Below are 25,832 nucleotides of genomic sequence, written 5' to 3'. Positions count from 1 at the left end.
GTAGGTTCAAACCACCAACCTTTCCGTTAGTAGTCCAGTGCTTAACCATTGTGCTACCCAGGGAGCCTTTTCACATCTTTACAGAGCCAGACATCTTCAAAGAGTTGTCGTCAGTGTCCCCGTTTTTTCACCTCCCTCTTGTTCTTCAGCCAAGTCCACGTGCGTAAACTTCTGTGGTCCCATTCAGCCCTCCTCTTACTGGGCCTCGGCGGCGTTCAGCACAGTTGACCACTGCTGGAAACAGCCTGTCCCTTTGGCTTCTCTGGTATCACAGATTCCAGCATTTTTCCTGTTTCCTTGGCTGCTTATTGGTTTCCTCTGTTAATTATTCTCCTAGTTAACCAATAAACGTTAGAATTCCTCATCTTCTGTTCTGTATCAGTGTTTCTCAGGATGTTGCCAGTGGATTGTTTGCTTCAAAATCATTTGAGGGTATTTGTTAAAAATGCATTTTCTTGAGTTACTTCCCACACCTTCTGAATTGGACTGGTGATAAGGATGGTGATCAGCCCGCTGGATGAACCTTAAGCATGTTGAGGTTTAAGAGTCATTGCTTTATATCCCTTTCCTAGATGATCTAAGCAGGTGACTCTCTAACCAGTGTCTCCAAACTAGGTTGCCCTTTTGAGTTCCAAGATCCACATACAGTGAAAGCCTTGAAAGCTGGAACCCCACGGGATTGCCTTGTTTTTCCAGGTCTCACAAGTTTTCTGCCTTTGACAGGGTGCAGTCTTACCGCTTTTCTATCGCTCTCGGTTAAGAACCCTACCTCGTAAACACCAAAATAGTGTTTCTTTTCTATTTTATAGGAAATCATTTTTTATGATTTGCATGTTTATTCAAATCACATACAGATGTGTGCATATACTGTTCAAAGAGAGATACAGGTGAAATTTGCTTTTTAGTAAAAACATCTAACATCAACTGTTTAGTTTGTTTTGGCTTTCTGATGAAATTATTGAAACAAATTTCAGAGCCCATAGCTCTTGGTCTCTTTTTTTAACTTTTCCAAATCCTTCAAAGTCTTTGTAGAGCTGAACACTTGTTTTTGACTTAAAGGCTCCCGCTCTTCTAATGATAGGTCTTCATCATCGTTGTCATCTTTAGATTGTGAGTCTACGATATCTTGCGGGTTTATATTGTCCATTTCTGTGGTAATTTCTCTGTCAATATCGATGTCAGATGCGGCAGTGACCCTGTTTTCTCAAACACCACTATAAATGTCATTTATTGCATCTGGAATCTGCCTGATGCTGTCAGCTCGATAACCGTTTTGTTCCGTGTACTGTCGCCACTGCTGAATAAGAAACCGCGGTTCTTAAAGCAGTTCCTGCAGTGTCTTCCTTATCGTTTAAGAAATGAAATTGCATCAAGGATATCGATTTTCCCCAAAATCTCTGATGCCATCTTGCACATCTCAATGTTGGCAATCACTTTTGGAAGCAGTAGCTTCCTATAGTTTAGTATCTTGCGTAATGCCATTATCCAGAGGTTGTAGGACCAATGTGGTGAGTGGTGGGAAAAAAGTTAATATTGGACGAGGGCTGATAAGTGTAACATTGTCAGCTAACAAGAGAATGCTTTGATTTTGTTTTTTCATGCTATTGTTGAGTTTACTTAAAAGCTCTTTGTAAATGGCTCCTGTCACCCAAGCTTTTTTATTCTGTTTCAGTTCTACTGAAAGCTCATTAATTTCCATATCCTTGAAGTGCCGTGGTTTCTCGCTCTTTCCAGTTACCCATGGTTTCTCAAATGCCCATCCACCAACGTGGTCAAGGGGACAGTAAGCTGCTTTTCCGAAATCCAACCCTGTGAGCCTTATTCCCCCTTCATATTCAGGGCCCTTTTAGGCATTGCCCTGTAAAATAGAGCAGTTTCATGGGTGTTGGTGGTGTCTTTAGGGTTAGGGTTAGGGTTACCATACCCGTTTATGATCTCTTATAGTTTAGTGAACTAGTTTTGAACGTCATTGTCAACCTTCTTTGACTTTCCGCAAGCTACATTGCAGGCGATTCCATGTTTTTGTTTATTTGTTTGTTTTTCTGAAGCCACCTGTTAGAACCTGAGAATCCATCAACTTTTAAAAATGTCACTCTTTCCTTCTCCTTTGGTTGCAAAATAGGCCCTGAAATGGGAATGTTTTTGGCAGAAGCCTGAAGAAACCACTCCAGAATAGCTTTGTTGATTTCTGTGTAATTTCCCTCCCTTCTTTTCTTGACATTTATGTTGGTGTTGCTCATGTGCTTCTCAATTTTTTTTATCCTTGTCTTTCGTAATTGAGTAAATTTGCATTTTGCTACGCTTGAACTTAATTACAGCTTTCTTGACACCCTTTTTCTCTTTGGTTATCATTTTGACAACATTGAATTTCTCTTTCAGAAATAAATTTCTCGTTCTCTTGTCCATGGCTGTGAAGGAATAAGCATTTTTTTTTTAAAAGGAAATAAATTCTTAAAAAATTAAGTAATTTATGACCTTCTAAAAAATATGGATATCTCAAATGAAAAGAAAAAATGAAAACTAAACATCATTATATGATAACATTAGCACACTTCAGTAAAATATTTAAGGAAAAAAACCCACGTGAGAAGAATGTTTTTGCTTTTGTACACACACTGAACGTGTTAAGTAAGGAAATGCTTTTCTGTTTTCTGGGCAAAACAAATGTTGAAGGAAAGAGTTTCAAAGAAATGGAGTGGATTTTGAAAATTGTAATAACGTGTATCAAAATTACAAATAGCTAAAGCGAAAACCTAAAAATTAAAGATGAGAAGAGTAAAATGTCTCAAGACCAAGAAAAAAAGTGTGCTTTGCTAGATTTTAATGAAAATAAAGGAATTTATTAGTATCTCTTACCTTCTTTCAAACTTAAGGATATTGGTCTTCCCCAGAAAAGATTTACAGGCCAAAAGAGGCAAAAATGTAAAGAATGATATACTCAGAGAACAGCAGCAGTGCGTGTTACGTGCTCATACACAGTAGCAATGCAAGAAGAAGTGGCAGACTGAGCCTTCATGAGGTGCAGTGAATTACGTAACATGGCCCTTCTAGCCATGCATAGTCTTTGTGACGCTCACAAAACAATTGAGTGGGACTATGCAAATAAAGTGCTTGTGGCCCACCAAGGAGATTGGACAGCTAGTTATTAATGCAGATAAAGTGCATGGCACCCTTGTGGGTGCGGGACCATGCACATCAAGTGTTTGGAACTCTAATGAGGGGATTAGTCAGTTTTGTCTTCCTGCTAGGATTAAAAAGAAAGCCAATCCCAGAGTAGGGGGGGACCTCACTACCGTCAAGAAAGAAGAGCCAGAGGTGAAGTGCGTCCTTTGGACCTAGGGTCTACGTGTGGAGAAGCTCCTGGACCCAGGAGACAGAGAGAGCTGTAGCACCAGAGACCACGAGAAATGCAGCAGAGAATCGGAGGCAGCAGCAGAACCAGGAGACCGGCACAAGACAACACATCAGGCTTTCCAGCCCAAGGAGCAAGGCAGCTACAGTGGGTGTGCTGACCCACGGAGCAAGAGATCTGAGAGCCTTCAGACATGAGACATCCTGGCAGAGTGGGGTGCCTCCGATCACCTGTCAGCAGAGCTAAAGAGCTTTGTAACACTTGCCTGAGCAGGCTAGAGGCCAGGCCTGAGTGGGGCTGAGGGCTGAGAGAGGAGGCCTGTCCTGAAGAGGCCGAGAGGAGCCTGTTCTCAGGGGGCCAAGAAGAGATTAGAGAGCTGTCCTGCACTGAAGAAGGGAGTCTTTGCCTGCATGCTCCCTGATCCTGATTCCAAGTTGTAACCTGTTACTCCCCTAATAAGCCCAGTAATGGTGAGTATTGTCTGTGAGTTTTGTGTGGCCATTGCAATGAATTATCAAACCCAGCCAAGAAGTAGAAAGTGCCGTGTGAGGAATGGCTGGTGTCATAAGTGGTAAAAAGGTTGGAAGGTGGAGGACCTCTGCTTCATAGGAGTCAGCTTTGGCCTGATGCCTGTCTTGATTCTCTCTCCTCCCCCTTGTGAAGTTAGAGGAGGTCAGATGACACCCCCACACCTCGTGGGATGAAGTTCCTAGACTCAAAGGCAAAGGACCATAGATCTGGGGGACATCTGTTGACATAACATAGTTCGTAAAAAGAATGTTCTGTATCCTACTTTGGTGAGTAGCATCTGAGGCCTTAAAACCTTGTGAGTGGCCATCTAAGACACATCTATTAGTCTTTTTCCATCCAGAGCAAAGGAGAGTAAAGAAAACCAAAGACTCAAGGGAATAATTAGTCCAAAGAACTAACGGACCACATGAACCACAGCTTATTTGACCCCAAGACTAGAAGAACTAGATGGTACCTGGCTCCCACTACCAACTGCCTTGACCGGGATCACAACAGAGGGTCCCAGACAGAGCTGCAGAAAAATGTAGAACAAAATAATCAAATTCACAAAAAAGAACAGACTTATTGGTCAGACAGACTGGAGAACCCCCGAGACTATGGCCCTAAGACACCCTTCTGACCTGGAACAGAAGCCATTCCTGGAGACCACCTTTCAGCAAAACAATAGACAGGCCCATAAAATAAACACTAACACCCAAGAGGAACGTGCTCCTTAGGACAATCAACTATACGAGAACAGAAGGGGAACATTTGCCCAAAAGCAAAGCTGAGAAGGCAGGAAGGGGTAGAAAATCAGGATAAAAGGAAATCGGGAACCCAGGACAGAAATGGGGAGAGTGCTGACATATTGTGGGGAGTGAAGCCAAGGCCATGAAATACTTTATGTATAAACTATCAACTAGGAATCTAATTTACTCTATAAAGTTTTATCTAATGCTGGATTAAAAAAAAAAAAAAAACTTTGGATATGGTGTGTCAGCCATGGGAGTATATTTTAAATCTAACTCCGGGAGGTTTGAACTGAGAGTTGGATTTAAAATTTAACATTTGCAATACAGACGTCCATGATCATGGCTAGTGTTACTGTGTGCTATGTGCCTGGCAACTGTTTCCTCTAATCTTTATAATATACTTGTCTGGTAGTTATTAATATTTATCCCCATTTTACAAATGAGTAAACCGACACATAGAAAGGTTGTGTAACTTGCACTAATATGTTGTTAGACGCTATGGAGTCAGTACAACAGAATGAAGCCCTGCCCAGTCCTGTGCCATCCTCACAATCGTTACGCTTGAGCCATTGTTGCAGCCACCATGTCAGTACATCTCGATGAGGGTCTTCCTGTTTTTCACCGACCCTCTACTTTACCAAGCATGATGTTTTTCTCCAGGGACTGGTCCCTCCTGATAATGTGTCCAAAGTACGTAAGATGAAGTCTCACCATCCTTGCTTCTAAGGAGCATTCTGGCTATGCTTCTTACAAGACAGATTTATTCGTTCTTCTGGCAGTCCATGGTATATTCGGTATTCTTTCCCAACACTATAATTCAAAGGCATCAATTCTTCTTTCGGTCTTCCTTATTCATCGTCCAGCTTTTACATCATCTAACCAGTAAATACCCATAGTGACCCTATAGGACAGGGTAGAACTGCCCCATAGAGTTTCCAAGGAGCGCCTGGTGGATTTGAACTGTTGACCCTTTGGGTAGCAGCCGTAGCACATAACCATTACACCACCAGGGTTTCTATGAGTCGGAATCGACTCGACGGCACTGGGTTTGGTTTTGGTTTTTAACCAGTAAATATTAGAACCAAAATAGGCATTCCGGCTGTCTGTCTCAGAAGCCTCCACACACTGTTATAATATGTTGCATCCTTCAATTCTTTGGTAATCTCAGACCATGACGTTGTCAGGTAGCTTACTTTGATAGAGAAAAAGGACTAAATAATTCATGAGTTTTAGGAAGATGTTGAAATACATCTTTTAAAAAAGAAACTACAATTGAATTCATTTTATAGTGTTGTATGAGTTCTGACTCATAGCGACCCTATGTACAACAGAATAAAATGCTGCCTAGTCCTGCACCAGCCTCATGACCGTTGTTATACTTGAGCCCATTGTTGCAGCCACTGTGTCAGTTCATCTCGTTGAGGGTCTTCCTCTTTTTCACTGACCCTCTACTTTACCAAGTATGATGTCCTTCTCCAGGGACTGGTCCCTCCTGATAACGTGTCCAAAGTATGTGAGACAAAGTCTCCCCTTCCTTGCTTCTAAGGAGCGTTCTTGCTGCACTTCTTCCATATTAGGATAGCCATGTTAGTCATACTTGCACGGTTGATTGGAACTTCTAGCAGTGTTCTCAAACTCAGAAGCTAGTCGATGGACTGGAAAGTGGTTTCGCCTATTTTAGGTTATTTTCACTTGCTATACTGCATGTTTATGTTTTATGGAAATAGAAATATAAATAAACATTAGCATTTTAGTAATATGAATCAACCCAAAAAGATTTGAAAAATAATTTTAAGAGATCTTAATGAGGCCGTACAGTAATCTACCAAACTCTTCGTCTAGCTTCATTTAACCTTCCTCTGGGAAAGCAGATCTTGCATGGTCATTGTTAAAGCAGCTGTTGGCATATATTTCTGCATCTAGAGGTCGTGCCAAAGAGTGGACAGAAGCTAAAAGTCGAACATGGAACATGCAGTGAGGCACTAGGAGCTTTCCCTGTCTATTCCGTGCTTCCCTGGAGACGACTTGAAGGAGGGAAAATGGTGTGGATGTATAGCATACCACCTTATCCCTGAGGCTTGATTGACGTGCAGGTTCTGGGAGTCAGATCTTTCCGAGAAGATTATTTTGTTATCCTCATACCTGGAAAAAAAGAAAAATACATATACACACGGAGATCTGTATATACCTGCTGTATAGCTGTTCAGGATGTTTGTATGCTAATATTGGGAGTACCAGCTGCCTAGCTCTGATGAGGAAACCCTGGTGGCGTAGTGATTAAGTGCTACAGCTGCTAACCAAAAGGTCAACAGTTCGGATCCACTAGGAGCTCCTTGGAAACTCTATGGGGCAGTTCTACTCTGTTCTATAGGGTCACTGAGTTGGAATCGACTCGACGGCAGCGGGTACTGTACCTCTGATAAGGAGCCCTGGTGGTGCAGTGCTTAAGAGCTCAGACTGCTTACCAAAAGATCAGCAGTTGGAATCCACTAGCCACTCCTTGGAAACCTTATGGGGCAGTTCTACTCTGTCCTATGGGATCACTATGAGTCAAAAGCAACTGGACGGCAACGGTTAGCTCTGATAAGTCCCTGAAGATCTCTCTGTCTCTTTGTGTGTGTATTTGTGTTTGTGTAGGTATGTATATCTATTTTGGCATATATATGTGTGTGCGTGTGTACATATATATGTACACACATAGGTATACACACACCTATATTTCCGCCACTAGGCTTTCTGTTAAAATTTTGAATCATTTTCAAACTGTACAGTTTTCATTGCCTGATTGACCTTTAGGGTACAAATTAGGAGAATTAATGCCACTGTCCCCAAAAGCAAAGGAATCTGCATTGGTTGTTTCAGTCCTTCCACACTGTCCCTGTGAGCCAGGGAAAGCCAGCGATTACGTCTTCAGCTGGCAGATGGTAAAGTAGTCACAGTGCAGTCAAACGATCTATTCAGTCACTCAAAAAATTGACAGGCGTAAATTGAGGTTTTCTATCTGTCAGCTCAGAATTTGATTCACGCATCCACATTGCCTTCTTTAATAAGTCTTAAATATCCAGGAATCTCTAACAAGAGAAGCAGTCTTCTTTGGCCAATTATAGGGCTCTGTGTAGAAGAAGTCAGAGAAGTATTTGCTTTTTTTTTTTTTTTATTTTGGAGACTCAAAATGGAGCCACTTTCTCAGGAATATCCTGCAAACTTTTGAGACCGAGTAGTTAAGCAGGTTTGCTCACTATGTCTGTGTGGAAGGACTTCAGGTAAACAGCACCAAGCGGCACACAGTATGCTGAAGAAGGTATGCATGTGGCAAATCATACATGAAAAGGTGTTGAGTATTGACTTGACGGCAACTAACAGTACTCCGTGGTATAGAGCTACCATGGTGTCTTAGTCATCTAGTGCTGGTATAACACAAATACCAAAAGTGGATGACTTTAACAAAGAGAAATTTATTCTCTCACAGTCCGGTAGGTTACAAGTCTAAATTCAGGGCATCGGCTCCAGGGGAAGGCTTTCTCTGGAGGAAGGTCCTTGTCCTCAATCTTGCCCTGGTCGAGGAGCTTCTCAGGCGCAGGGACCCCATGTCCAAAGGACGTGCTCTGCTCCTAGTGGTGCTTTCTTGGTGGTATGAGGTCCCTATTCTCTGCTTGCCTCCCTTTTTTCTCATGTAAGATAAAAGGTGATGCAGGCCACACCCCACGCGAACTCCCATTACATTGGATCGGGTGACCCTAATCCTTTTAACCACAGGCAGAGAGTATGATTTATAGCACATAGGAAAATCACAAAATGGAGGACAACCACATATGGCCTAACCAAAGTAAATAGGCACATTTTTGGGGGGGCATAATTCAATTCATGAGACATGGTTTGTTTAAGCATTGACCCACTGCAGACCATGTGGGTGGCTTCCAGTTTTTGGCTACTACAAACAAAGCTGCTTTAAACATTTATGTACAGGTTTCTGTGTGAACATAAGCCTTTGCTTTCTTTTGTCTGTGAGAAAGGCTCAGGAGTGCAGTTTCTGGATTGTATGATAGGTGCTTGTTTAATTTTTTAAGAAACTACCAAACTTTTCCAGAGCGGCTATACACTTTATATTCAGCAGTGTGGAGTAATCCACTTTTTCTGCATCCTCACCAGCTTTTAGTGGTGCCCTTATATTTCAGCTATTCTGATAGGTGTATAGTGATCTCCTGGCTGTTTTAATTTGCGTCTTCCTAATGGCTAACGACACCGATCATCTCTTACTGTTACTTGTTCGGTGAAACATCTCTTCATGTCTTTTACCTGTGTTCTTACTAAAAAAAAAAAAAAAAAACTGGGTTCTTTTATTACTGTTGAGTTTTGAGAGTTTTTCGTATATTCTAGGTATTAGTTTGTATTTCCTCCCTCTTTGCACAGATGGTCACTGTGAGTTGGAATCGGCTCAATGGCATTGGGTTTTTTTTTTTTTTTTTTTTTTACACAAATGGTAGAAAACTATATTTGCTATTTTGTACTTTGCTTTTTCCACTTAATATGTTTTGGCAGTCTTTTTATATTCGTTTGTAGAGACTGTCTTTTTTTTGATAATTGCGTAGTGTTCTGTTATTTACTCCTTGATGCTATTGTAAACGGTATTTTTAAATTTCAATGTCAGGCCGTTTGTTTCTCATACATAGAATACAATTGATTTTAATATATTGATCATATATCCTGAAGTCTTGCTTCAGTCTAGTAGCTTTTTTGTAGATTCCTTCAGATTTTCTACATGGATAATCATGTTGTCTGTGAAGACAGACAGATTTACTTCTTTTCCAGTCTAGATGTCTTTTCTCTTTCTTGCCATATTACACCGGCTAGAACCTCCAGTACGATGTTGAATAACAATGGTGAGAGTTGATGTTCTCGTCTTGTCCTAGTTATTTGTAAAGCCTTCAGTCATTCACTAAAATATCTGACATTAATGGTAAGTTTTCAAGGATGCCCTTTATTAGGGTGAGGACGTTCCCTTCAATTTGCTGAGTTGTTGATTTATTTTTTTTTCAGGAATGGACATTGTTGGATTTAGTCAAATGCTTTTTCTGTGACTATAGAGATAATCATATGGTTTTTCTTTTTTTCATTTGTTAAAATGGTGAGTTGTATTGACTGGTTTTAGAAAAACCAACCATGCATTCCTGGGATAAATCCGTTTGGTCATGATGTGTTATTCTTTTTATGTTGTTAGATTTGATTCGCAGAAATTTTATTCCATTAAGTTTTTATTTTTACTTTCTTGTGATGTAAAGATCAGAATGACTATTTTTAGTTTAGTATTATAGTTTATGGGTTATACTTAAGAACAGATACAACCCCTATGATGAAATTAAGGTTTATGTGCCTGTATTTTTATTTGACTTTTAGTTTTTTCCATTGAGTTTTTATTTTTACTTTCTTGTGATGTAAATCCTATGTAAAGAATTTATAAAATACATTTAAAACAAACAAAAAACTAAATCCGTTGCCGTCAAGTTGATTCCGACTCATAGCAACCCTATAGGACAGAGTAGAACTGCCCCATATGGTTTCTAAGGATCGCCTGGTGGATTCAAACTGCCAACCTTTTGGTTAGCAGCCATATCTCTTAACCACTCCACTATGAGGTTTTCCCCAAACCTGTAGTTTAAAGAATAAAACCCAAAAAACCGTTGCTGTTGAGTCAATTCCGACAGATAGTGACCCTATAGGACAGAGTAGAACTGCCTCATAGGGTTTCCAAGGAGCAGCTGCTGGATTTGAACTGCCAACCTTTTGGTTAGCAGCCGAACACTTAATAGTTGTATAACCCATTGCCTTTCTTCTCTGTCACTTTCTGTGCAGTCAGTTTTTAAACTATTTGAAACTCATTTTGTTTACTTTTCTTATTTCTACTTGTATCACTTTCCTGTGTTTTTCACCAAATCTATTCTCCTTTTTGCTCCTTCAATTTCCTTTTCGTTTCTGTGATTTTTCTCCTTCTTCCTCTTCTTTCCTGGACTTTACCAGCTCACATTTTATCCACGGTTATATTGCCTTCTTTTTCCTGAGTCCTTATTGTTCTGCTTTGTGGTCTGTCTTCGTAGAGGCAACTGCCTCTTTGAGGATTTATTCTTTGTGACATTTATCAAGAATATTTAGTTATAATTTTGAACTACTCTTTGGCATATTTTTAGATGAATTGTCTTTATCTCTTAACTGGTGCTGTACTTTTTCCTTATTTTTACTTATAATATCTTTATATCGATGCTGCACTGGTTCCATTTTTATACTCATTACTGAATGCGTTGGGTTTTTCTTGACCAGCTGTTTACATGGGGTTCCTGGAGAAAGGGAGAAGAGGGAGCAGGGTAGCTTGTTTTTTCCACAACCTGTGTATTATTTTAGTTATCTAGTGCCACTATAACAGAAGTACCTACCGCAAGTGGATGGCTTCAACAGACAGAAACATATTCCCTCACAGTCTGGGAGGCTAGAAGTCCGAATTCAGGGTGCCAGCTCGAGGGGAAGGCTTTCTCTCTCTGTCAGCTCTGGGGGAAGGTCCTTGTCATCAATCTTACCCTGGCCTAGGAGCATCTCAGCACAGAGACCCCTGGTCCAAAGGACCAGCGAGCTCCTGGCTCTGCTTTCTTGACCACTGCACCACCAGGACTCCATATCTGGATACCAGGAAGAAGGAAAGGATAAGTTAGGAAGAGCCTTAGAATTTTTTTTTTCTACTTCATTATGTCAACCTACTACCACCCTACTACTCATCCCCATGTCAGTGTTGATGTCTCTAAGAAGCTCTGTGCTGTAACGGGCCCTGGTGACGCAGTGGTTAAGAGCTTGGCTGCTAACCAAAAGGCCGGCAGTTCGAATCCGCCAGCCGCTCTTTGGAAACCCTGTGGGGCAGCTCTACTCTGTCCTATACGGTCACTATGAGTTGGAGTCGACACTCGGGCAATGGTTTGTTTTTTTTTTAATTCCTTATTTTATGCCTTTAATCATTTTAAATACAGTTAAAAAATAGTTTCTACTTGACGAACTATTTGAAGTTCTGGATGTCTGGTACCGCTGTCTGTGATTTTTGCTGACATCCACTCACGGTGCATTATTTCATCACGTGCTTTAAAATTGTTCATTTTGAGCACATCTTCAGTGGGACTGTCCCAGTAGGACCTACTTCATTTGTGTCTCTGGACTGTCTCTTGGGAGAGATTTTGGATTTGCTTCTCTTATGTCCCAGGAGTATCCTGTTTCACTTTTTATATTAACTCCTTGACTTGATTGTTCCTATCCCGCTGAAATAGGGTAAACTGACATCCCAAATCCACAGGAAGCCAGGGTCTCAATTACAGACTTTTGGGGAGGACACATTTACCCCGTCTGAGTCCAGGCTAAGACTGACGAGCCTCCTGGTCTTCTTCCTTTGCCAGTCATGGGTTTTTCCCCCTCCGGAGTTCCCCTTCCACTGAGTATGCAGCTCTTCAAGAATTCTGGTTTTAGGCAGACCCTCAGCTTTAATTGCCTACGTCGTTAGAGCCTAAGGCCCCAGCTTCTTCCTGGCATTAAAACACAAGCTCTTGTGTGACTAGCAAACTTATCCCAGGGTAGTCCCTTTGACAGCCTGGGGGCTATTGCTTTGGTTTTTACTGTATTTTTTACTTTCGGACCCTGCTGTTACCCTTACTTTCTTAGGAGCTCAGCTGTGTATTTAAAGAACACTTACTAAATTTTGCCGGCACCCCCTCCCTGTGATAATCTAGCCTACTATATTCTTATTTGGAATTGGGCTTTGGTATAGTGCTAACATTTTTCAGATCTGTGATTTTAGTTCTTGTTTTTGAAGACTCTGAATAGGATTATAAACCTAGCCATGAGGCATATTAATAAGTAAATGAAGCAGGGGTAGGCCAGGGAGAGCCCTCACTCCTCTTAGCACTGTGGGTCCTTTTCTGCTCCTCTTTCTCAAATAATAAGTGTTCCTTAGTTTTGACCCTTTTGTCAGTCGGGTTAGCACGTGGTTTTCTCTTCAGGCAGTGCCCTCTCTCCTCCCTACCATTGGGATTTTTTTGTGCCTAGAACCTAGGCCTTCTAGAATTTAAAAAATTAAAAATAAATAAATAAACCATTCCCCTATCGCTAGCAGAGAATGAAGAAGTACTCCTGAAATCTGATGTTTGGTTACTTGACAATTTCCAGTCATAATAAGCTACCATTTCTTCTTCAAACTGATTTCCTTGAAAAAGGGCCGAAATCATGGGCTGCTATTCATTTGATAGGAGTTCATAGATGATGGGTTTAAAGCAATGAAAATAATTTAAAACAAAGGAGTTACATCGACTTTAAAATAGCTGGTCTAGAGGATCGTGACAAACTACAGGCAGCCTTAATTACCTCAGCAGCCAACTATATTCTATCGTCAATTTGGTATATTTTCTTGTAGTTTTTTTTCTCCTTTGAAAAACTCCTTGACAAAGTTGCGAGATAAACATATATTTCCTACCTAACGTTTGTTGTAATGTTATTTTAAGCTCTTCACGAATTTGTAACGTCTGCATAATATTTTATTCAAGTAGCAAAATTTCCTTACCTATTCTCCCATATTGTAATTCCAGTTTCTTCCCCTTCCTTTTCCTTTTTCCCTCCCCCTACTGTCCCTTCTTTTCTGTTATAAAGCTGCACTGAACACCATAATGAATTAAAAGAAAAAAAAAAGGTTTCTTAGATATATTTAGGGTAGATTTCCAGAAATAGAATTACTGGGCAAGTGTTTTCTTATTTTTAAGAATTTTGCGACATAGTACCAAATTTCCTACCATAAGCATGGTAGCAAAGCTATATTCTCCCCAACAAGCCGCTTCTTCGGTGGATGCCCGTCGTTGCATGCTGTGTCTAAGCAGTGGGCCATCTGACAGGGTTGTGGTGCTCATGCCTTCTTTGTGGTTCTTCTGCAGGACACGGTGCCCGTCATAGTCGATTACTGCCTTCTGCTGCAGCGAAAGTGAGTATACGTGGTCTGTCAGCCTCAGTTATTTGGAACCTGGGTTACCTCTCGCTTATATAAAATTTACTGCACTGAATTCTATGTATTTGACTGGATAGATTTTTTAAATGAATTAATTTACAAAAATATGGTTCTTTAACAATTTTCCATATACTCATCTAATAAAATTAACCTTCTCAAAATAAACACAGGAACGTTTATCGCCTGTGTGTTTGTGTGGCAAGACAGTGGAAGCAAAGGAACATAATAAACAAGCAACGCTGCTTAGGCCCGTAAGCGTAGAAGTGTGTGGCTCACGTACTGCGTGTGGCCCCTTCTAGAAAGAGTCACTAAAGGTATCTCATACCACCCAAGAAAGGCGAGCTACACTGTACTTCTGCTGTGTCGCCTTGAAGAGCCTTTCTTTTGTAAAACAAATAAGTGTGAATAAACTCTTGACTAGACTTTGTCGGTTTAAATAGTAACCACAGAAATTAACAAGCCTATGCCAATTCACAGTAGTTCACACTTACGGTAGTTAGGTCCCCGTGTGGCAGACGTTGTTCTAAGCCCTTTACCGTAACTCATCTCATTTTTCTAAAACCTTAATCTAATTTTTATAACAGTGAAGTAGGTATTTCAATTATCCCTATTTTACATAGCGGTTCCAGAGGCAAAAAGCGATGGAAGAGTTTGCCAAAGTTCACTCAACACTGCTTTTGGGGGCAAATTTGGGATTCAAATCTAGGCAGTCCGGTTCCTGCGCGCTCGCTCTGAGCTACTAGCTTGTAGCACTTTCGAAGGAGCTGAGAACACACGTTAGCATCCAATTCCCGGATCCCTGTTCAGCGCTGACCCGACTCATGAATTTATTATGTATATCCAGGTAGCCTGACTCAGTAGAAGTTGATATCATGCCCTTTGAAAGTATCAGTGAAGGTTATCAGGAGGGCAGTTTTTGTTTGCTGTCAGACCTCTGATTAAGTCACAAAGAGCTATAGTTACTGCATACTTGGGCTCCAATTTATTCCAGCGTTTTAGCTATGGTGTTACATATAATTGTCTAGTGAAGTGTATTACGCTCACCGTGGGGGAGTTGTTGATAACACTGTGTAATGTTACACACTGTCTTCTTTATGAGGGCCTGCAGGAGAAGTTTCCCTCAGGTGTTAGTACCAGAAATACCTGCATGATTTCTGAACAGCCAAAAGGACACTGAATTGTGTAGCAGATACTTGCTTCCTAGAAAGCAAAAGCCATGTATACTAACCTCCTAAAAAACCCATTGCTGTCAGGCCAACCCTGTAGGACAGAGGAGAACTGCCCAAAGGGTTTCCAAGGAACACCTGGTGGATTTGAACTGCCACCCTCTTGGTTAGCAGCCGAGCAGCTTATCTGAACTTGGCTTTCTCTTTACCCACTTTTCATTCATACTTGTTATTTATCTTGTGTCTTTATAAGCAGCTTCAGTAATTTGTGGATCAGTTTTGCCTATTGTATTTTATCCTCACAGTTACACTATAAGGGAGGTAATCACACCCTCATTTTCAGATGAGGAGATTGAGATGTAGCATGTTCCCAATACCGATAAGTACTGGAGCCAGGATGCAAACCCAAATCTTCAAATCGAGATCATTGTAGATGAGATAAAATCAAGTCCCTAAAAGACTAAACTTTGAGTAGCATCAGAAGGTATACCTGTATATAGTGGATTGTTTTTACCTAGAATAGGACCTGGTTCAGAGTAACTGTTCAGTACCTGAAGGTTGAATTTTTAATTCTGTCAGCTGGTTTGCAGTGACTTGTGATCACTCTCTTGAATACTCTCACAATGACATAAAGTTGAAATGGCCCTAACAATTACAAGATGAAGGGCTATAGGGGGACAAAGGAAAAAAATACGTTCTTTCAGAAATATTTTGTGTTCTTCGCAAAAATGTTCTGGAGAGAAGTTTTTCTTTTTTATGTGATATGAAACAAAATATTCTCCAGCTTTATTTTAGCCTGTCGACTGGCGGAGAACACAACAATTTCTGCATTAAATCACAGCATATAACATAGAAAATAAAACCTGGTGTAGATTATCACCTAATCAGGATCTATGTATTATTTCTTCGTTTTTATCAACTTCTTTCTTTTCTTTACTATTTCTCGACCCCTTAGCATGTTTTCTTCTGGACTGTGTCAGGAACAATGCAATATTTATTGTTGGAGACCTCAGGGGGAAATACCAATGGCAGTAGTATATTCCTGACCTCCAAGTGGGAGGGCAATCTCAAGGGTCCTTTCTGTACCTCTCCCCTCTCCTGCACTCATAGATGCACCCTCCTGGATGAAGGGAAAGGCCATTTCTGTGGCATAATCCACCAGCCACTCCTTGGAAACCCTATGGGGCAGTTCTACCCTGTCCTTTAGGGTCCTATGAGTCAGAATTAACTCAATGGCGATGGGTTTGTATAGTGCAGTAATATGGCTTCCATCTATCTCAATTCTGCTTCCAAAGGCTGAAGACTGGATTGTACTAGACTCTGCTTCTGCTGCGGAAGTTGCAGAAGGTGTGTTCTCACTCTCTCACTTTCCTTCTTGGTCTCCTTCTCTACTTCCTCTGCTTTCTAAGGTCCAGTAAGGGCAGAAGGGAAAGGGCAGCATTCCCAGCAGTGTAAGTAAGTGTGGGGCTGTGAAGCTAGGCATTGGCTTGAATGTTCCCTCTTTTGTTCCACATTATGTGCTCTTCTGCTTGCCTGCTTCTCACCATTCTGTCATTTCCTTTTTGTCACAATATTAAGATTCTATATATGGGTCTGAGCTTGGAAGGAAAGGAATAGAATAGGCCGTTTGATTAACTTTGATTCTTTACATGTAGGTCATCTTTCAGTCTCCTATTCCAAACACGCAATGATTTAAGATTTAACAGGTGTAAAAATTTTATGTTTACTTAAATGATTCAGTGTGATGGTGCTGTGGTTAGGTGCTGTCGAGTTGGTTCCAACTCATAGCAACCCTGTGTACAAAGAGAATGAAACACTGCCCAGTCCTGTGCCATCCTCACAGTTGTTGATATGCTTGAGCCCATTGTTGCAGCCTCTGTGTCAGTCTGTCTCAATGAGGGTCTTCCTGTTTTTCGCTGATCCTCTCTGCCTTACCAAGCATGATATCCTTCTCCAGGGACTGGTCCCTCCTCATACATGTCCAAAGTATGTGAGATGAAGTCTTGCCATCCTCACTTCTAAGGATCCTTCTGGCTGTACTTCTCCCAAGACAGATTTGTTTCTTCTTCTATCAGTCCATGGTATATTCAATATTCTGCAACAACACCATAATTCATAGGAATCAATTCTTCTTCAGTCTTATTTGTTTTCCTGCTTTCCTATGCATATGAGGTGATTGAAAATACTATGGCGTGGGCCAGGCGTACCTTAGTCCTCAGAGTGACATCTTTGCTTTTTAACCCTTTAAAGAGGTCTTTTGCAGCAGATTTGCCCAGTGCAATATGTCATTTGATTTCTTGACTGCTGCTTCCATGGATGTTGATTGTGGATCCAAGTAAAATGAAATCCTTCACAACTTCAGTGTTTTGTCTGTTTATCACAATGTTGCTTATTGGTCCAGTTGTGAGGACTTTCGTTTTCTTTATGTTGAAGTATAATCTGTACTGAAGGCTGTAGTCTTTAATCCTCACTCTTAAAGCTAGAGTTTTTATAATTTTTTTTCTTAGAGTTGTCATCGGTAATAAGGTTAAAAATGGTCAATTCCCTGGGCTGAACTGAAGCAGAGAATTATAAGATGTATGCAGCTTCATTTTTAGTATGAAGTCTTTCTCCTTAAAACTAAACACTCTTTGCACCATCTTCTTTGACATTTGGTTCCACTTACTTGTAGGGTCATCTCTTCTACATTCTCAAATTTTCAAATCATCTGTGACATTAACATTGCTTTAAAAAATGCTCTGATTGTGCACAATGCAAATACAGTCATATAAAACAATCTACTCAATCATGTTCAGGTAACTCCTTCCACTTCTAGGGTCATCACTCTGATAATCTTGCACTCATCCTGGCCCAGATGCCTTTGATTATTAATATCTTGATTGTGTACATTTTTTTATAGTCCTTTTATTTTCACATATTGTACGGTTTCTTTTGTGGATCAAATTATAGCCACAATACATATTCTGAAATTAATTTCGAATCAAAAGCTCAGTCATTATTGTACTATAATTAATGTTACCTCATAGTGTCATAGTGGAGCCCTGGTGGCATAGTGGTTAAGAGCTTGGCCGCTAACCAAAAGGTTGGCATTTTGAATCCACCATCTGCTCCTTGGAAACCCTATGGGGCAGTTCTACTTTCTCCTATAGGGTTGCTATGAGTTGGAATTGACTTGATGGCAACGGATTTTTTCATAGTGTCATAATTCGTAGATTCTCCCACCCAGCAGTTAACATTGATTGAACTGGTGTATTTATGTTTTCCTATTTATACTTAAAAATTCTTTTATAACATAAAATCCTTGTTACTATGGCAGGGAACACATTTGTTTTTCTGTGCAGGGTGTACTGATTAATGTGTTATGGACATCTTTTTCAGTGAAAATTTGGCTTTATAGTCTTTTCGTGACTACTTTTGATCAGAGAGGACAGGCGATTCTGTTTTGGAAGACTCGTACTTTATTTTCATAATTTGGCCTCCGTGCCACAGTTCCATTTCAGTTTAGTCATGTGTATTTTTTAGTATTAGACAAAAAATACAAAATTTCACAAGGCTTTTTGTAGACACTTAATGATTTGTCATTTTGCCTACACAATAGTAGCCATAGTGTCAGTTTATTTGAAAATATATCTGGAGTTTATTTGAGCCATAGTTATTATAATTTTAAACGTTGTTTAAAAAATAGGTGCTATATTATGAATTAGGAGCACTGGTGGCAGAGTGGTTAAGGTACTCAACTGCTAACCAAAAGGTCGGGGGTTCAAAGCCACCGTCAACTCCGCTGGAGAAAGATGTGGCAGTCTGCTTCCATAGACATTCACAGCCTTGGAAGCCTTATGAGGTCACTGTGAGTCGGAATCAACTCGATGGCAGTGGGTTTGATTTTTATGGATATTATGAATTGTGTCTCAATAAGGCTGTCATAAAACAAACCAAAACAAAATAGGTGATGTATGCCAATGATCCTGATCACTCTGAGTTTATTGTCACTGTACACAGGCATCCAAAGCTACTAAATGGCCATCATTCAAATGACTTGAATGATGTATGAACCTGAATCAAAAATATTTACGTTAAATCCCAACTGAACCTGAAATAGTGATGTTTTGGGTGCTCAGACTGTTTGTTTAGCCTGGTTGTTCAGCATTAGGGTTGTTGTTTGAGATACAGAAAAATCTAAATTCTCCAGCACGGATAAGAAACTAGGTGCTTTGGATGACCATTTTCTTGATAATTGCATGTTAAAATGTTAAATACCAAAGCAAGGGAAAAGAAGACGCCATGACTTTTTAATCTCATAAGAGCTCTGTTGCAGTATAATTCACGTACCGTAGAATTCACTCTTGGTAAGTGTGCGGTTCAGTTGCTCTAGTACAGGCAGGTTTCTGCAGCCATCACCACTATCAAAGCCCTGCCTTTTTAAAGAAACTCGAAAAACTATGATAATTGTATCAGAAAAGAACATTTGAACATAATTTCTCAATGTTTGAACTTTGCCTTTACTTTTATGCATAAAGAGACCAGCCCAAAATCAACTTTGAATTTATTAAATTTCACTTATATTTAGTTGGTATTTGTTTAGTTGGTTCTGGTTATATACAGAGAAACCTGAGAGAGCCGAAACTCAATGGGACCGCCTTCTTTTTCTGCCTTTGACAGAATGCAGTCTAACCACTTTTCTATTGCTCGTTTCAGTGGAAAATACTTGCGTTTTCCTTCTCTGAGAGGTTTCCACCTTACACAGGTTATGGCTTTCACAGCTTTTACTGCATTTCTTATCGACTGGCAAGTGTCCTGATTGATGTCCTTCTTCCTTTTAGAGAGTATCTGAATCTGTAATTATCTGATAATCAAAGCTAACTTTTTAAGTTATAGAATTGGTCATGTACAAAGTGAATTTAGCCATTTCTATCAATTTGAAGTCATGAAAGCTAAGTAAACTCCAAATGATCTGTTTCATATGCGTCTTAAGGTAAAGCAAAGGTATGTAAAAGAAAACTCTGATGGCCCTCTATTAACCAGCGCGGATTTTCTGTTACACTGCCTATAGGGAGGCTAAGCATAAAATGGTAAACAGGAAACAAAGTCAGCACCTGGAGAATAATGCCAAAATGGAGAGAGAAATACGAGGGCTAAAAACATTTTTTGGGGGGTGGGTAATTTTATTTCCCCTCCTCAGGTTCTCTAATAAATAATCTCTCAGAACAATGAGAACATGTCTTAGCTTTTGTTTCATTTTTATTTTAAGGTAGAGATGCAGAGAGGAGCTGCTGAGTCTCGTTTTTCTCGCTTCCTTATCAGCCTCTGACTGGTTCAGGAAGAAACGTGTCCTTTTCCCATTAATCTCACCAGCATCGCACGCTGCTCCTTGTCACAGAAGTGCCTTGTTTTATCAGCTTTTATGCTCTGTTTACTGAAGCTTTAGCTTTCTTTAATTCCCCTCCCCAGGGTTTTTGTGCTGAACTAAAATATATAATTATCTCCCCTCATATCTTGTTTTTAGCAGCACATTACAGAGAGCAAAAGTTAGCAAATAATGACATGTTCTGGAGTCACTAGTGTTAATTGTTTTGTTGCTTTTATTTTTTCTCTCTTACAGCGAAGCTTCATTAATCTCAGTTTCTTTTACTCAGCTGGCAACTGGTAATCACAGTAATGTGATGAACTATTGATTAAGATGAAGCTTACATGAAAAATACCCAGATATGAAACGGAGGGAGAAAAGTGATGCAAAAATTATGTTTGTGCACTTGAGGAAAGAAATAAACGGCTGTGGGTTTTCCCCAGAATATGGTAAAACCTGTGTATTGAAAGGTGGTGTGTGGTTCTGGTGCAGTCGTAGCCGATCTGTTTACCTTCCAGCCCCGTTCAGGGCTTGAGATGGTGTAAGACCCCAGCCCGTTTCTTCCAGAATCTTCCCTGACCCTTTTGTGGAGCTTGTCTCGAAGGATTGCACCTGTGGATAAACAATTTACTGCTTTTCACAATTTACATGATACGCATATAAAGAGATTAAGAAAAAAAAAGCCAGAAAAACCAAATCCATTGCTGTCAAGTCAGTTCTGGCTCATAGCTACCCCATAGGACGTAGCAGAGCTGCCCGATAGGGTTCCCAAGGAGCGGCTGCTAGATTTGAACTGCCGAAAGAGATTAAAAATTTGAACTGCCGAAAGAGATTACACAGTTATAAATAAATACTTATATATTTTTTAACAGATAAACAGTATCAGCATTGTTTATGTATTTAAAACATATAGAATGAGCAAATAAGTGAATGATATAAGGCAATGCAATTTATAAATGGAAATATGGAAAAGATTCCATTTTGCCAGTTGTGGAAGAATTAAAACAATAATGCAGTTTGTTTTATCCTTATTAAGTTGTCAGGAAAAAAGAAAACAAACTCACAATTACCTGTTGAAACGGATGTGTGATTACATATTGCTAGTGGCGGTATAAATGGCTGCTGTGATGCCTTTTGAAAAAATTTAGTCATATCTTCTGACTTAGAATAAATTTCTAAAAGTAGGCTGACTCCCAAAATGGGAGAGGCTATATGTGCAGCTGTTCAGTATGATATCACTCATAATAAACTAAAACACTGGAAATAACTGGTATGTCCAACACCACAGGAAAGTTACATAAATTCTGGCATTTCAGCGTATTGAGACGTTTGTGACTTGGACAAAATAGTAATTTGAAAGAATAGGTAGCAACTTAGAATAATACTTACAATATAATGTTACATAAAAGCAGAATTCAAAATTATATCTATGCTGATTATAACTGTAAAATTATTTAAGGACTATTTGCAGAAGAAATATGGAAAAAATATAACAGTAATTTAGAGTGGTGGCTTGTAATTTTGAAAATTTCTGTTTCTACAATAAGAGTGTTGCTGGATATATATGTATTTTTAATATGAACATTTTCTTCTTCCTCTCCCATCAGTACTCACTGCCCAAACCCTTTGGAAAGCAGGGGGTAAGAGCTACATTAGAGAAGCAAATTGGCTCTGCATATCAGCTCAGAATATTTAGATATCCATTAAAAAACCTGTTGTTTTTGAGTCGATTCTGACTCATAGCGACCCTATCGGACAGGGTAGAACTGCCCCATAGGGCTTCCAAGGAGCAACTGGTAGATTTGAACTGCCCCACGTTTTGGTTAGGAGCCAAGCTCTTAACCACTGCGCCACCAGTGCTCCATATCTAGATACCAGGCAGGAAGAAAGGATAAATTAGGAGGAGCCTTAAAATTGTTTTTTTTTCCTATTCCATTATGTCACCATACTACCCATCCCCACATCAGTATTGATGTCTCTAAGAAACTCTGTGCTGTAATAGGGGCCCTGGTGGTGCAGTGGTTAAGAGCTCCGCTGCTAACCAAAAGGCCAGTGATTCAAATCCACCAGCCACTCCTTGGAAACCCTATGGGGCAGTTCTACTCTGTCCTGTGGGGTTGCTGTGAGTCGGAATTGACTCCACAGCAACAGGTGAGAACATTGTATAGGCCAGATGACTGAGTGCAAAATTTGATTCCTATCACTTACCAGCTATGTGACTTTCAACAAATAATTTAATTTATTAGGGTTTTTTTTTTTTTTTTAATTTATATAAGCAGTATTGGGAGGATTAACTGAGATAACATATACAAAAAGGTTTTCAAAATATAAAACTCTCTGTAAATATTGCTACTGTTTTTAATAAGCTCAGGAGTGAGTTGAGCTAAGGAAAAGATCAGAATGTACTTAGTCCTAATTTAATGGATGTTTGGAATGATTCGAAAAGGTTCCCTTACCCCCTTTCTGTTACAGGGATCTTTTATTTAGCCAGATGTATGACAAACTAAGTGAGAATTCAGTGGCCAAAGGAGTGTTTTTGGAGTGCCTCGAGCCGTATATTTTAAGTGATAAATTGGTGGGGCTCACACCCCAGGTAATGAAAGACTTGATCGTTCATTTCCAAGATAAAAAGTTAATGGAGAACCTGGAAGCCCTCATCGTACATATGGATATCACCAGTCTTGATATTCAGCAGGTGAGTTTATGGACAGTCTACTGCCTATTAGAATAAACATTCTTTTATTGACTATATTACCTGACTGTGATCAGACCTCACTCTGCCTTCCACCAACCTCCGTTTTTTGTTGAGCACTTTTAGTAAGATGTCTTATGAATCTGTGTATATTTCAGTATATTTCTCTGGGCTGTTTTTAAATGAAAGCTAGATTAAACAGTCCTGCAAGGCAGGGATTATGTCTCCTGTCTTTGATGTCTGCCAGAGCTCTTGGCATAGGGCTTACATGTAGTAGTTGCTCAAAAAATACTTGTTGACTGATCCTTCTTCATCAGCCTGCTTGGTCAGTGCTATAGTTTTCATCCTGTAGGTACATTTCAGCCACAGTTACTTGCACATGAATAATAGAATATTTTTACCTTTACAAGTATAATACCATTTTTTCATAAATTCATGTATAAGGCCAGAGTTGACAACTTTTGTATGTTGAGTTTTGAAAATGCGGACCATGGTATAGAGCAAATTATAGGACTTTTAGCACGATCAGTCAGCCACTGTTTGATCATATCCCTCCAGTGTATCTACCGTCCCCATGATAAGGTTTCAGTTCTTAACTGAGAAGCAGTATCTGCTCTGGGCTAAGCTGTTTCACAGCTTAGTTCTTTGATTCCATATCTGTCGTAATATTGAGCATGCTACACTTACAAAGGTGCTAAGCCCTACTGAGTTAAAATATGAGAGTGTTAGATATTAGAAAGACCATAAGCTAAAAAAAAGGCACCAAATCATGTAGAAATGAAGGATTTGGAAAAACCTTTGTTTTCTTTCTGGAGGCTCTTTATGAGTGCTTTGAGTTTGCAGAGTAAAGGCAGCTCTTCTTTCACATGTGCCTTTCCACATACGGGTAATTCGGCAAGCCTGGCAACAGGTTCAGTGATTGAGAACTAGCTTTATTTACCTATTACGGATATAGGAGAACTTTCTCGTTTCTTTTCTTCCCAATGTTTTAACTTTTTCCCAGTGCTGTGTAAAATGCAGTAGCGTTTTTCATGTTAAAGTAACAATAAAGATGTCTTTCCCTCAGTTCCCCATCTGTCCATATCAAGCCTCCTCCCCTTCTTCCTCCTAGATTACCGCCCCATCTCACTGCTCCCATTCACAGCCAGATTTCTTGAAAGCATCGTCTAGGCTGCTTTTTCTACTTTTTCCATATCCTACTAGCTCTTCAATCTTGTTTTCAATAGAGTCAGCAATAAACTTCACTGTATCGGCTATGGGAGCCCTGGTGGCACAGTGGTTAACCTTTCAGCTGCTAACCAAAAGGTCGAAGTTTGAATCCACCAGCCACTCCTTGAGAACCCTGTGGGGCAGTTCTACTCTGTCCTGTAGGGTCACTATAAGTCAGAATTGACTCGATGGCAACAACCCAACCCGCCATATCAAAACATTGAACAACATTTTTCAATCCTTACTTTATTTACTCTTTCAGCAGCATTTGTTTTTTAATTCAAGAAACATTTATTGAGGTCAGACTTGAGGGCACCTTAGTGACCATGGCAGTCAAAGCTTGTTCTCTCCTGAAGCTTACATTTTAGTAGAAAAGATTGACAATAAACAGATCAATAAACAAACCACAGAATACTCCCAAACAGTGTTATGTTAAAAATCAAACAGGGCAATATGGTAGAGAGAGAATGAGAGACTACCTTATGCTGGCTAGTTATAGAAAGCCTTTCTGAGGAGGTAACATTGAGTTTGGATTTTGAATGACAAGAAGGAGTCAGTAATGCAAAGATCTTGGAGAAGAAGATTGTAATAGGTAAAAGCAACAGCTAGTGCAAAACAAAACAGCATTATGCCTTGGGAGCTCAAGCAACAGAAAGAAGATACGCAGACCTGGAGCTCGGTGAAAGAGAGGTGGACCTTTTAAGCAAGATCACTCTGGTTTGCTTTGGGAGAACGAATGAGGAGTTGGGGCAGGGGCAAGTACAGAAAAAACAGGGAGACTAGTTGGGGGCTATTGCTATGGCCGTTGGCAGGAGATGGTAGCAGTAGGATGGGGGAGAGGTGGCCTAATTTCAGGTACGTTTTAGACATAGAATTGATTAGCTCATGAATTAGATGCAAGAGTCTGAGCATGTGGGAAAGAGAATTCAAGGATGATGCCTAGGTTTTTGACTTGAGAAACAGGGTAGATAGCAGCTCCTTTAAGCACTGAATCAGAACTCTGGTGGCATCGTGGTTAATAGGTTGGGTGCTAACCAAAAGGTTGGCAGTTCGAATCTACCAGCCACTCCTTGGAAACTCTATGGGGCAGTTCTAGTCTGTCCTGTAGGGTTGCTATGAGTCGAAACCAACTCTATGGCAACGGATTTTGAGTTTTTTAAGCACTGGAAGACTGGAGTAGGTCCAAGTTTGGAAGACAAAATCAGGAGTTCTGTTTTACAATTTATGCTTGAGACAGCTACTAGACATTCAGGTGAAGACACCAAGTACGTGGTTGGATATATGGGTCAGGAGTTCAGATACCAAGAATGTGGTTAGATGTATGGGTCAAGAATTTAGATACCAAGTACGTGGTTGGATGTATAGATCAGGAGTTCAGGTACCAAGTACGTGGTTGGATATATGGGTCAGGAGTTCAGATACCAAGTATGTGGTTAGATGTATGGGTCAAGAATTCAGATACCAAGTACGTGGTTGGATGTATGGGTCAGGAGTTCAGATACCAAGTACGTGGTTGAATATATGGGTCAGGAGTTCAGATACTAAGTATGTGGTTGGATGTATGGGTCAGGAATTCAGACACCAAGTACGTGGTTGGATATATGGGTTAGGAGATCAGAGGGGAAGTTAGAGATGGAGCTGTAAACGTGTTAGTCATCAGTATAAGGATGTATGGTCATGGCAGTCGCTGAGGGAGAGGGTAGATAGAAGAGGTCCCAGGACATGCCTTTCTCTAAATGGATTTTCTCATGACACCTCTTCTGTTTTCCCTCTTACTCTCTGGCTACTCCT

General features: G+C 40.1%; 1 protein-coding gene across 16 annotated transcripts in view; it reads left to right on the top strand.

Moving 5' to 3' along the window:
* The window catches only part of VPS8 (VPS8 subunit of CORVET complex), a 275,359-nt gene that overhangs the window by 112,244 nt on the left and 137,283 nt on the right, over window positions 1–25,832 (top strand). For all 16 annotated transcript variants that reach the window (XM_049881052.1, XM_049881032.1, XM_049881060.1 and 13 more), the window contains 2 exons: window positions 13,560–13,606; window positions 22,613–22,835. In XM_049881052.1, coding sequence (XP_049737009.1) covers window positions 13,560–13,606; window positions 22,613–22,835 — 270 coding nt within the window. The remainder of the gene's footprint in view (window positions 1–13,559; window positions 13,607–22,612; window positions 22,836–25,832) is intronic.

Source organism: Elephas maximus, chromosome 1 (genome assembly GCF_024166365.1).
Source record: "Elephas maximus indicus isolate mEleMax1 chromosome 1, mEleMax1 primary haplotype, whole genome shotgun sequence".
In the NCBI taxonomy this organism is placed as follows: domain Eukaryota; kingdom Metazoa; phylum Chordata; class Mammalia; order Proboscidea; family Elephantidae; genus Elephas; species Elephas maximus.
Note: the sequence above shows the minus strand (reverse complement) of the source record. Positions and strands in the feature narration are given on the sequence as shown.